Genomic DNA, 13,548 nt, shown 5'->3' with positions numbered 1-13,548 from the left:
TCTTCATTCAAATGCGCTACTATTCCGTGTCTTTCTATGTAAACACTAACTAGCCTGCTGTGCAAAACCAGTCCGCTTACTGTCTACACAAACCTCGCGTAAACACACAAACACACGTGCACAACTGCACTTCCCACATGTACACCTTCAAAGACAAAAATACGACGATATAATTCAAGTATAAATATGTAAATAACACAAGCCGCTAAGCATATTATATAGTTAGTGTATAACTTGTACCACATAGAGACGTCCTGCTCTAGTCGTTTTTGCTGCTGCTCCTGTTCAACTGCAGCCTCTGGGTCTGATTCCGGATCATAGATGTATGGCTGTATCTGATTAAAAGCCATATTTTTATTTTGAATAAAGTTTTTTGCCCGCTGTTAGGGATGAGACAGCTTTACGACGCACTCGACTCAACACACAGCGCGCTGCTGCACACGTCATTATTTAGCTCCGCTCACACGACACGCCCCCACCTGCTCAGCTTTTTTCGGAAAGACTCGGAACAGCGCATCTTTCTTATATAATTATTAAAAAAAATAAAGACTTTTCGGAGATATGCAGGATGCAATGCTACTCTGTAGGTACTCAAGATTGACATGACACTGACTGAAACTGAGTGTTTCACCCCCCCTTTAATATTAAATTCTTGTTTAGTATACTTGTATAAAATGAATATCACGTTTGTTATCATGCTGATATCTGGATTCTTCCTGTAATTATATATAAATATAATAACTATATAAAAAGGGTGCATGACTATATAAATGAGGGTGTTGGGCAGTGATACATTGAAGGTGAAGCGGTCATAGCCGTGTTTTATTGTGAATAAAACACAACTATTGACCAATGAGAATCAAGAACTGGAACTAACCATTTAATAATGGGTTTTAGCTGTTACTGTTTTTACTGAATTTATGCAGCTCTGGTAAGCATAAGAGGCTTTATTTAAAAAAAAAAAAAAAAAACTTAAAAAAAAAAAACTTAAAACCCCTCCCCACACTTTTTACCTGTAATATAATATAAATGTTCTCATTAACAATTCATGACGAATCATAATTTAAACATTATTTTAACATATTACATTACATTATAAAATGCTTATCCAATCATCATTTCAAATAATAATAAAGAAAAATAATATATATATATTTTTTTTCCGATCTAGATCTCCATGGTCCATGGCTTTTCTGTGGTTTTCCCTGGCACTATATCAATTATATTTACAAATACTTTTGACAATATAGTAATACTTTTATTAATCAGACTTTTCTAAATATTTCAATCAATATCATACAGGAAGATAATGACAGAAAAAAGGTAAAGAAGACTGGTAAACTAGGTAATACTAGTAACCTCAACCCACACACCCATATTTTATCCTTATCTCACTCTAAAGCATCTTTTAACTAGCATGTGGTCCCACACATCTGTTGTCCATTAGCCATTAGTTGATGTGTATTTTTTCTTGATTTCCTGCCTCAGACTGCAGGCAGCTGGCAGTAATGTCCTCTTGCCCTGTTCATGGTGTGGCTGGCACTAAGCGCCCAGTGACCAGAGCAGAAACATGGCATGAGCGGTATGGCCACAGGAGGCTGTGATGACCATAAAAGCATGAAGGAGAGGCCACAAAATGAAATATCAGCTCACCCTGCACTGCTGCTGAATCAACAACGGCCAGAACACTTCATCATAATTATCAAGGCACATTATAGCCAGAGGGATTTCTGAAAAGAATATATATATCAGCAAATGATTGCAGCGGTTAGGAGCCTGCTCTAAGAATAAATGCAGGTCTTCAAACACACTGTTCCTTTTGATTCTGTGACCTTAAATAAATGCACTCTATGTATGCAGGATATACGTGCATGTCCATCACATTGATCCAGCACTGACCTGTTTAGTGCTCAGGAGGAAGTGGAGTCTTTGAGCCTGGATGTTTTTCTCTTGTTCCTCTTTTTCCAAAGTGATCCGCTCTCTCTCTTTTCTCTGGAGCTCTGCAAATTCCTCCAGGTCTCTCCTGGGAAGCAGAATAGTAAAAATAAACTCACCGTTTTTACAACTCTCACTTCTGTAAACTCTTGTCTTAGTCCCAAGACATCAGACAATGTTCAATACACTTGTGGATTGTTCAAGAGAACAGCATCACTTACAAAATAATAGCTTGACAGTCTGGATTTCTCTGAAACGTTGCAAAACAGTATATATATACAATAATGAACATAACATGCACAAACTACACAGACCTTTAAAAATGTCCTATTATGCATTTTTCTCTCCCATTTCCTCTCCGTAAAAGTAAATTGCCTAAATAGTCAAATACGCAGAGTAGTTTGGGCTGTGAGTGTGTTTTCTTTTGTGGTCTGAGGTCACAATGTTCAAACGCTTTCTGACCAGCCTCGGTTTCTTTCACTTGGCATCACGCTGTCTGTGTGACCTTTGCCAACCTATATCTCCCGCTTATTATTAATTGCACTGCAGTGGACAAAAGCCAAATAGATTTGTAACCGTGGAAGGGGATCTCGATCTGTGTCTAAGAGATGGCTGGGGTAACACATAAACCTCATTAGTGTTGATGGGCCAGTAGGGAGACATGGGAGCAGCTAACACAGATGACCTTTGTGTGTCCTTACACAACACACCACTATAAGCACCCTGGGCCCACTGAATTGCATCCACTTACTGTAGAATCTACCGATCCACCAGGTGCTAATCACCCTTACCTATCAACAGCTAGGCATGTAGCATTCAGTCAAAAGTACAGCAAGTCATTTACAGCAGATTCAGTCTATCCTATTAGTTACCTTAACCTATTTTTAAATGTGTTATATTTTCAGTATGCTAGCATTGGCATATATGCTGGAGAGGGGGTCAATAGAGAAAGATGCAGATTAGGATGATACTGAGGTGAGACTTCAGATGTTAATTTCCTGTTTACTCAGATACACTGTAAAAAGTGAACCTGGGTGAAAGTTGGATTACTACAACTATTTGAGTCTATTTACTTGGTATTTCTGCTTTCCTAATTGTAATGGATTATTGTACACTTTTTCAACTTAAACACATAGAAATTCAGATAGATTCAAAATCTCACTTTCACTCAAAGTATAATTGTACACTATTTCAACTTGAACGCATAGAAATTCAGATAGATTCAAAATCTCACTTTCACCCAAAGTATGATTTCCCTTTAAAATGTCACTTTCACCCAAAGTATGATTTCCCTTTAAAATGTCACTTTCACCCAAAGTAAGATTTCCCTTTAAGGACACCCGCGTCAGACGTTTTTTTCTGACGTCATTACGCACGAGCCTGTCTGAAAATTGGAAAATGTTCTGTTCGGCGGCCATTTTTTTCTCTCTCGGGACTCGGATGAAAAAGGTAGGTTGGAAGTTTGTTTTAATTACTATACTCGAAAATGTACCTTGTGGACGTGTGTTTTAGTTGTTTTTGAGTTAATTGATGTTGTCTGTGAACATAAATTCTAATGAAATCTAAATTAACCGAACTTTTGAACGTACGTTTGCGATATAGCGTTTCTGAGTATGTTCTATGTAACAATATGTTGTAACTCAAGTTACTCGTTTGTCTTATATAAATGTGTTCAGTTTGGATCTTGGGAGTATGTGTATGAAATATATATTTTTTAATTGATGCCTCCTTAACCGTCTGTGCCGCGCGAGATAAAGTTAACGTTAACGTTAGTGGAAATGCTGTGGGCAGGAAGTGCTCGCAGAGCGGGACAAAATGCTCGAATTTGAATTCCTGCAGTATAATATTGAGTTTGCTTTTAAAGTAATGTTTGTCTGTTCTTTTATCTGTCTTTAAAACGTCACTTTTTCGGGCAAAATTATGATGTGAAGTCGGTCATCCGTTTGTGACACCGGCTGTAACTTACACTGGTTATTGCGGTGCAATGTGGAATTAAATGAGTGCACTCAGTCAGTAACGTCCACTATTCGGACACCACTACAAAGGACTGTCATTTCAAATAATGCCCTATTTGAGGGTATAGGAGGCGATTTCTGATTCAGCCTGTGATGAACGTCATTGTGCCTAACACTAGCGCCGTTCATTTGCCTACCTCATGGTGTTACATCCAGACAAATTTTCAGGGTTTTTTAGTAGAAATATTAGTATTTCCACATCTAATTAATTAACTTCCTTGACCTGTAGCAAACCATTTTTTCACTTACAATCACTTACAAACTACAATTGTTGACAATTCCTTTTTCTCCTCTTAGGACCGAAAGTCTTAATGTTTGACAACTGATGACACTTTGCTATAATATTACATGGTAAGTAATTTATCATTTCTTATATAGTTGATGATATGAATTACTAATGTTGGATATGTATGAGTAAATTCCATCTTGTGTTATCTAACATTATTGACTATTGACAGGTGTGTGTAGAGGTGTCTGTTAACTTGCTGAAAGCTTAAGCAGCCACAGACTTGAACTTTTAACAGAGGCTGAAAAAAAAGGAAAAATTAAAAGGTTGTCATGAACAAAATGTCTCTTTCGTTTGCTTACAGATAGCAGGAGGTAGTGATGCAGGAGACCAAGGTCTGGGATTTCAAGGCGAGGTGGCCTGTGCTTTTCAGACATTACAAGGTATTGAAAAAATAATTTAAAGTTCTGGTTTTACTGGCTAAATACCTTTTATGAATTGATATAATCAGTTTCACTGTTGTTGACTGTTTTTTTTTTTCTTTCTTTCTGATTTTAGATCAATTCAGAGTTCTATAGGCTTATGGCTGTTCCACTGGAAGACACGTTCCTGGCCCAGTTGGACGTGTACATGAATCAACTAATCAGAGTAATCCATTCAAAAGGAGGAGCAACCCGTGAGAAGACTGCTGCAATTTTTAAAATCTTATAACTGGTACGTCTGTGTGTTACATTAATATAAACTACACAATCTTATTTTAGTCTCAGTAACATTTAATTGCTAAATACTTGTTTATAGCATAGAAATTTGAAATGTCATCACCACACAAACAAAACGGACAATTTAAAAGGGATAGTTCAGTCATAAAATAAAAAATGCTGTTAATTTACCCACCCTCAGCCTATCGAAAATATGTAGGTGACTTTTTTCTTTCTTTCAGTAGAACAGTAAATATGTTGTTGTTGTTTTTTTAGCTGAAACTGTGGTCCATGTTGATATAATGCAAGTCAAAAAGAATTTAAAAAAAAAATGCATACAGGCAAACCAAAAATAATACCTGTGGGTCCTGGCGATTCTTTGAGGTTTTATTAAGCAAAATGATCGGCCTATGCAGGAAACTGAATCTATTATTACCTGTAATCAACAGCCTCAGCAAACAGTCCTAAGTACGTTCATGGCAATGTTGCATGTTAATAATGCTCAGTTTCTTGCATAGACTGATCGTTTCACTTTATAAGACTCGATGTGATGTCAGTAGCCCCGGGTATTTTTTTTTTTTTTTTGTCTGCATGTTTTTTTTTTTTTTTTTCACATGTTTTTTTTATTTTGTTTTTGCTCTCAAAGTGACGGTAGCCATTGACTTGCATTTATATGAATCACAGAGGAATGCGGTTTCAGCTAAAAAAATCTTTACTGATATACTGAAGAAAAAAGTCACCTTTTATGCATCTTGGATGGCCTGTAAATTTAACAAAACTATCCCTTTAATCAAGAATGATTAAATGTATTAGGGTATAAAGCTAATAAATGATTTGTTGACGCATGTTTTATTATCGGACTAAATTATAAATGCCAGCAATGACTGATTCAGATGCATTTTTAAAGAGTACACTTTAGAATTAATTTCTTGATAATTTACTCACCCCCATGTCGTCCAAGATCTTTATGTCTTTGTAACTTCAGCCGAAAGGAAATTAAAGTTTTTTTTTTAAAAGCATGCCAAATTTTTCTCCATATAGTGGACTTCACTGGGATCAACAGGTTGACGATCCAAACTGCAGTGTCAGTGCAGCTTCAAATGGCTCCCAGACAAGGAATAAGGGTCTTATCTAACGAAACAATCTGTCTTTTAAAGAAATTTGCGATGTTTTACCCTCTTTTTTTAGGTGACAGGGGATTTGACTTAGTCTTTGCACTACCGTTTCGCAAACACTGGATCGGTACTTCCACCTATGTCACGCATGACCTTTACAGTGCTATAACATAATGTTAGAAGACACAGAGCTAGTGCAAAACAAGCATTTGTGGTTAAAACGTATACCGATGGTTTGGCTCAATTAGACCTTTATTCCCCGTCAAGGATCGTGTAGAGCTCTTTGAAGCTGCACTGAAACTGCAATTTTGACCTTTAACACATTGGTAACCATTGAAGTCCACTATATCGAGAAAAATCCTGGAATGTTTTCCTCAAAAACCTTAATTTCTTTTCGACAAAAAAAAAAAAAGACATGAACATCTTGGGGTGACTAAATTATCAGGAAATTGAATTCTGAAGTGAACTAAATGTTTATTTTAATAAAATAATGACTTTATTCAACAGTTTCTTTTCTTCTTTGCAGTCTCCTATGCTGTTCATGTAGTAAACTCAGCACAGAGCTTCCGGATTCCATGTCAGAACGCCGGCTCATCCTTTTCCTGGGGGGAAATCAAGACCTTATCAAGGAATACCTTGTGAGTTGAAAGGCCACATTCTATTTTGATTTATTTTTCAGAAAATTTTACATTTGTGGTAGCAAAATGTTTTTTTTTTTTTTATGTTTTTTAAATTTATTTTTATGTGCACTACTTTAGGATAACCTACGAGATGATTGTGAGGGTGAGCTGGGTGAGCTTATATTCACGGCATTCCAGAAAGTGCTCTTACAGCTTCATTAGCACAAGATGTCAAGCAGTCTTTTCAGTAGACTACAGTGAACTTGAAGTAATGTTTGAATGTGCTTATGTCTAGTCTGCGTTTGAAAGAATGTCTCTAGTTTAGTTTAATTTGTTTTCTTATGTTTGTAAGATTATCCATTTGTTTCATATGTTTGTCTAGTATCTAGTTGTATGTTTGAATCTGTAGTTGATTGGTGAAAGGGTAATCACCCATTGCTGTTAAACATTTTCCATGATCTGTTTATTTTTTAATTAGATTTTTTAACATGGTTTATAGCATTGCCTGTAAGCTATTCTAAAGCACTTATCACAATACACTCGGTAGAAATGGTTCCATAGAATATATTAAAGGGATATAGTTCATCCAAAAATGGTTCATGTTGTTCCAAACATGTATGAGTTTCTTTCTTCTGCTGAACACAAAAGATGTGTTTAAGAATGTTGGTAACCAGACAGTTGACGGTACCCATTGACTTCCAGAGTATTTTTTTTTCCTGCTATGGAGGTCAATGGGTACCGTCAGCTGTCTGGTTACCAACATTCTTCAACACATCATCCTATGTGTTCAGCAGAAGGAAGAAACAAATACAGGTTTGGAACAACTTGAACCATTTGTTGGTGAACTTTCCCTTTTGTGAAGTATCCCTTTTTATTTATGTGGCTAATTTATTCACATAACCACTGTTTATATTTATTTTTAAAGATAGATTAGTGGCTCAGTTTTTAGCATAATCCTGAAAGGCAATGACAACTTTTCAAAAAGACTGTTAATGAAATGGATGTTAAGTGTGTCAGGAAGTTTCATTTGCACAACAAATATGAACAGTTTGCAATGATTTCTCAAAGTTTGTAAAAAAGGGAAATTAAATGTAATAAAATGAATTGTTAATAAATATTTCTAAAGCTATTTGAGTCTTATGTGATTGAAATTAAGTTGATAGAATGTAGTTATTTAAGTTGAGAAAACTTACTTTTTTAAGGGTTACCAATTGAAGTATTTTTTTTAAGTTGATCCAACTGTAGGAAAAAGTAAAACATTTAAGTTGGAATGGAATGAAATTCAGTTAGACTAATGTAAATGATAGGGTTAAATGAACTCAATTAATATAAGTGTGATTGATAAAATGGAATAATTTAAGTTGAGAGAACTTAACATGTTTAGGTGTTACCAATTGAAGTAATTTTTTAAAGTTTATCCAACTGTAGGAAAAACTAAAACATTTAAGTTGGAATGGAATGAAATTCAGTTAGACTAATGTAAATGATAGGGTTGAATGAACTCAATTAATATAAGTGTGATTGATAAAATGGAATAATTTAAGTTGAGAGAACTTAACATGTTTAGGTGTTACCACTTGAAGTATTTTTTTTAAGTTAATCCAACTGTAGGAAAAACTAAAACATTTAAGTTGGAATGGAATGAAATTAAGTTAGACTAATGTAAATAATAGGGTTGAATGAACTCAATTAATATAAGTGTGATTGATAAAATGGAATAATTTAAGTTGAGAGAACTTAACATGTTTAGGTGTTACCACTTGAAGTATTTTTAAGTTAATCCAACTGTAGGAAAAACTAAAACATTTAAGTTGGAATGGAATGAAATTAAGTTAGACTAATGTAAATAATAGGGTTGAATGAACTCAATTAATATAAGTGTGATTGATAAAATGGAATAATTTAAGTTGAGAGAACTTAACATGTTTAGGTGTTACCAATTGAAGTAATTTTTTAAAGTTTATCCAACTGTAGGAAAAACTAAAACATTTAATTTGGAATGGAATGAAATTCAGTTAGACTAATGTAAATGATAGGATTGAATGAACTCAATATAAGTGTGATTGATAAAATGGAATAATTTAAGTTGAGAGAACTTAACATGTTTAGGTGTTACCAATTGAAGTAATTTTTTTAAGTTGATCCAACTGTGGGAAAAACTAATACATTTAAGTAGGAATGAAATGAAATTACGTTGAATGAACTCAATTTTCTCAATTAACTCAATGAACTCAATTAATATAAGTGTGATTGACCCATTGAAAGTAAGTTGACAAAACGTAATTATTTAAGTTGAGAGAACTTAACATGTTTAGGTGTTACCAATTGAAGTAATTTTTTTAAGTTGATCCAACTGTTCACTTTTTACAGTGTAGTCATTGTTCCTCAATTAAGACATTCCGGCATTTGCTAGTTTTTTCCAGTCTTAATGTGCTGTCAAAATGTATTTAATTAAAATAAATGTAATTTTTTTCAGTCTAATATGTAAAAATATTTAACGCAATTAACGCAGCATCCGTCCCCCCCACCATAATTGGCTAGCCTTACATTATATAATAATGCTTTTATTCATGCAATTGCTTTTTTGGGGGGGTGGGGGGGGGGGGGGGTAGAGTATTAGAGTATTATTACTCTAATAAACCATGGCTATCAATCAGGTTCAACTAATATATATGATCCAGAATCAGATCTGGAGGCTAAAATAAATTGAACAGGAGAAGCAACAACAGCAGGACGTCCGTCTCTGTGGTATGTACTGTATTTAGTGGCTTGTCAACATTTACGTTTGTTTACTTGTGGATTGTGAGGACATGATTTGGTTTATGGACTATTGTATGCAACTAAACCTTAGCAGTAGCAACCAAAACGGTTTTGCACGTCAGACTGTTATAGTGTTACATAGAAAAACAATGGAGTAGCGCATTTGAATGTGCTTTGTGTGAAAGTCCCCTAGGTTTATGTTTGGGGTGGTTTTACAATAAAAAAACAGACACCTATAGTGGTCAGCTAAACAAATGTATTTAAACACACGCCATAAGTTACATCGCATGCTTCATTGATAAATTAACTATACGATCATGTTGTTTACTGATGTTTACTCATGCGACGATAGCCAACCACATAGACATTTGAGTCAGTCAGTCAATCAATTATTACTATTTTTCTTTCATTTATTTATTTACCCTCCACATATATTTATTATATACTCCTTATACATTCCCAGATCCACCATCCTTACTCAACTCCCAAATACACTGTTTACAGTGTGCAATATAACATGAGTTCATGTTTTGCATGTAAAAAACCTGTATTTTTCACACAATTTACTTATCTGTACACCGCTGTTTTCTCTGTCCAAAAAACGGCCTGATGATTTCCTTGTTTTATGAAGTCCCTCCTTCAGAAACACGTAACGAGTTCTGATTGGGCCAGCGCTTCCCGTGTTGTGATTGGACAGCAGCTTAGCACACTTTACCCGGAAAGGTCCCGCCTCTTACCATCACGGGGAGATGCAAGCACTGAATGTGCGCTCTTCTCCACGTGGGAGAGCAACAAATCCACGCCCCCTATTTTCCGTTTACTTGTGGGTGGAGGGTTAGTCAACAAACGGTTCTAGTGACGTCATTCCTGCAAGGAAGTGCAGGGGTGTAGTCTATAACCAGCCGTTCGCTGTAGGCTTTTAAGGGAACTTCTGTTAAATAAAATATCTCGCTTGGCATTGAACTTTGAGCATTATAATTTTACAGGTATTATTTATGCTCTAAAAGCAACATATCACACTAACTAAAGTTTGAAAGATGGAATCGCGAAGAACGGGACCTTTAATAAGGATTAATCTTCACTCATCTCAAGGATTATTAGGAACTCCTGTTCAAATTTTCATTAATGCAATTATCTAATCAACCAATCACAAGCCAGTTGTTTCCATGCATTTAGGAGTGTGGTCCTGGTCAAGACAATCTCTTGAACTCCAAACTGAATGTCAGAATGGGAAAGAAAGGTGATTTAAGCAATTTTGAGCGCGGCATGGTTGTTGGTGCCAGACGGGCCGGTCTGAGTATTTCACAATCTGCTCAGTTACTGGGATGGTCATGCACAACCATTTCTAGGGTTTACCAAGAATGGTGTGAAAAGGGAAAAACATGCAGCATGCAGCAGTCCTGTGGGCGAAAATGCCTTGTTGATGCTAAAGGTCAAAGGAGAATGGGAAGAATGATTCAAGCTGATAGAAGAGCAACTTTGACTGAAATAACCACTAGTTACAACCGAGGTATTCAGCAAAGCATTTGTGAAGCCACAACACACACAATCCTGAGGCAGATGGGCTACAACAGCAGAAGCCCCCACCGGGTGCCACTCATCTCCACTACAAATAGGAAAAAGAAGTTATAATTTGCATGAAAAAAATTCACCAAAATTGGAAAAATGTTGCCTGGTCTGAAGAGTCTCGATTTCTGTTGAGACATTCACATGGTAGAGTCAGAATTTTTGGTGTAAACCTAATGAGAACATGGATCCATCATGCCTTGTTACCACTGTGGAGGATGGTGGTGGTGGTGTAATGGTGTGGGTGATTTTTTCCTCGCACACTTTAGGCCCCTTAGTGCCAATTGTACATTGTTTAAATGCCACGGCCTACCTAAGCATTGTTTCTGACCATGTCCATCCATTTATGACCACCATGTACCCATCCTCTGATGGCATCCAGCAGGATAATGCAACGTCACAAAAAAAAATCATTTCAAATTGGTTTCTTTAACATGACAATGAGTTTACTGTACTAAAATGACCCCCACAGTCCCAGAGCTCAACCCAATAGAGCATCTTTGGGATGTGGTGGAACAGGAGCAGAAATACAGTATCACTATATATATAGTGAGGCACTTATCAGGCGATAAAAAAATAACGGTATTCATTATATCTATAAATTCTCAAATTTCCACGTACTGTAATTTAATTAAAACATTTGCAAAGACCAGCAAAAGTCACCTATCACGAGTTTTGTTTTAAATTAAAACACACACACACATTTTTTTTTTTTTTTTTTGAATAATTAGGGGAATTTAAATGCTTCTGAGGGGGAAAACATCAAGATCAATTTACCCATAAAATGGGATTTGGTATACTTCTCTGTAATGAATGCAGTAATTTGTGTGATTAAGCATATGGCCTGTGTATTTTGGAGTCTTGCTTTGATAAAAGACCTGCCCTAAATACTATGAAATGCTTGTAAAGAAGAAAAAAAAAAATTAATAAGGCCTGCAGTTAAGGAGTGAGTTTCACAGATGTCCTTGAAAGGGACACGAGAGCGGAAAAAGTAGCCTGAGCAATGGGAGTCCATAAATTCCCTCTGTGCTTCCAAAGAGTTAAAGATTTTCCATGCTCAAACATTACAGAGAGAAATTTATCTGATTATGGCAGTAATAATTACCCAGCTGTTTATTACAGATAGAGAAATAATTCATGCAGGCAATAGGCCATGGTGGCAATGACACTCCACATTTAGTAAATATGCAAGCCGCTCAGTTCTAATTACTCAAGCCCAGAGGAAGCCCTTATTAAGTGCTGGAACTTTAAGTGTCTTCTTGACAAGTGATAAATTGTTACATTGCACAAACTCTTGCTGTGGAATTGCCGCGGTGAACTAGGGTCTTGACTTCATTAAGGTATGCAGAGAAGGACAACTGAATGAAGATGGACACAGGAACATAGCGGGCCTTGTCGTCAGGGTAGAGCTAATGAAACGATACAGATCGTTTTGCATGGGGAGGAGGGGGATCCTTCACCGCTGGCAGGGAGAGAGAATGAGAGAGAGGGGCCGCCTTGACACGGGCAGTCGCTGGCCTCCTATCATTGGCATGCCGGGCTGGTCTACTTGTGCTAAATGGGAACCATTAGGAAAATTTTGAATAATTTATTCAAGCGCCAGAGCTGTACGGATTAAAATCCTGGCACTGAGACCTTTGAGGGGTGACTAATCAGTCAGTGGGTGATCCTGAGCCCAACGTGGAACAGATTGTCAGAATCAGCGCAGTGATCTTTCACTTCACATCTATGACTGATTCATCATGACCTCAGAAGCATTACATAAACAACTCATTAATGCACTAACAGATAGGGTCTACTGAGTGATAGAAAGAGCGGAAGAGAATTTGAGAGAAAGAAAATACAATAAATATTGGGATGATGTTTGTAAAACACAGCTGGACAGATATCGAAAAAAACTTACGGAGACATTCCCATGTTTTTTTCACACAACAAGAAGCAACAATGACTTTGTTTAATACTGACTAGGTGGATTAATCTGACATATTTCTGAAATTATCAAATGAGCCAATAACTGATGTATAATTAAAGTTAAAAACTTGCAATTGCGCACGCCTGACATGTATTCTCATATTCACTGTATTTTCTGCATGTTCACCAGCGTGCCCCTTAAGTGGGAAAATATTTGTGTGAACCGTACCTATTGAGAAGCTGATGATAAAATGTGCAACCCATTTGTATTCTATTGATAATTTATCACTTTAAAACACTTTATATAATTTTAATGTTATAATGACTGTGGTGTGGCAAGCAGCGGGGCGAGGGACCGCGAGAGCGGGCCGGTGATTAACGTTCACGAGTGCCAGCTGCGTGGCACACCGGTCTCGTCTTCCGCTTTCCTTGCTCCTCCTTATATGCTCCCGTCACATGGCCGCGAGACGAGACCGGTGTGCCACGCAGCTGGCACTCGTGAACGTTAATCACCGGCCCGCTCTCGCGGTCCCTCGCCCCGCTGCTTGCCACACAACAATGACACTTTAGAAACTTTTCAGAAAGTGAAAAACCTTAAACAGCCACATGAACTAAAAAGACTGATGAAACGACATCACCAATATAAATAAGAAAGTTTTTTAAACTTCAGATAATAATCAAATTAATCACATTCTATCATAT

General features: G+C 36.5%; 1 protein-coding gene and 1 long non-coding RNA gene across 2 annotated transcripts in view; one reads left to right on the top strand and one right to left on the bottom strand.

Moving 5' to 3' along the window:
• spata17 (spermatogenesis associated 17) overlaps window positions 1–13,548 on the bottom strand; it is a 42,297-nt gene that overhangs the window by 21,320 nt on the left and 7,429 nt on the right. The window contains exon 6 of the mRNA XM_067454544.1: window positions 1,900–2,023. Coding sequence (XP_067310645.1) covers window positions 1,900–2,023 — 124 coding nt within the window. The remainder of the gene's footprint in view (window positions 1–1,899; window positions 2,024–13,548) is intronic.
• On the top strand, window positions 3,306–6,920 carry LOC137090582 (uncharacterized). Its single transcript, XR_010907904.1, has 6 exons — window positions 3,306–3,384; window positions 4,248–4,301; window positions 4,541–4,619; window positions 4,735–4,890; window positions 6,516–6,627; window positions 6,748–6,920. It is a non-coding gene; the product is annotated as an uncharacterized lncRNA (long non-coding RNA).

This window comes from Pseudorasbora parva, chromosome 10, assembly GCF_024679245.1.
Source record: "Pseudorasbora parva isolate DD20220531a chromosome 10, ASM2467924v1, whole genome shotgun sequence".
NCBI lineage: Eukaryota > Metazoa > Chordata > Actinopteri > Cypriniformes > Gobionidae > Pseudorasbora > Pseudorasbora parva.
Note: the sequence above shows the minus strand (reverse complement) of the source record. Positions and strands in the feature narration are given on the sequence as shown.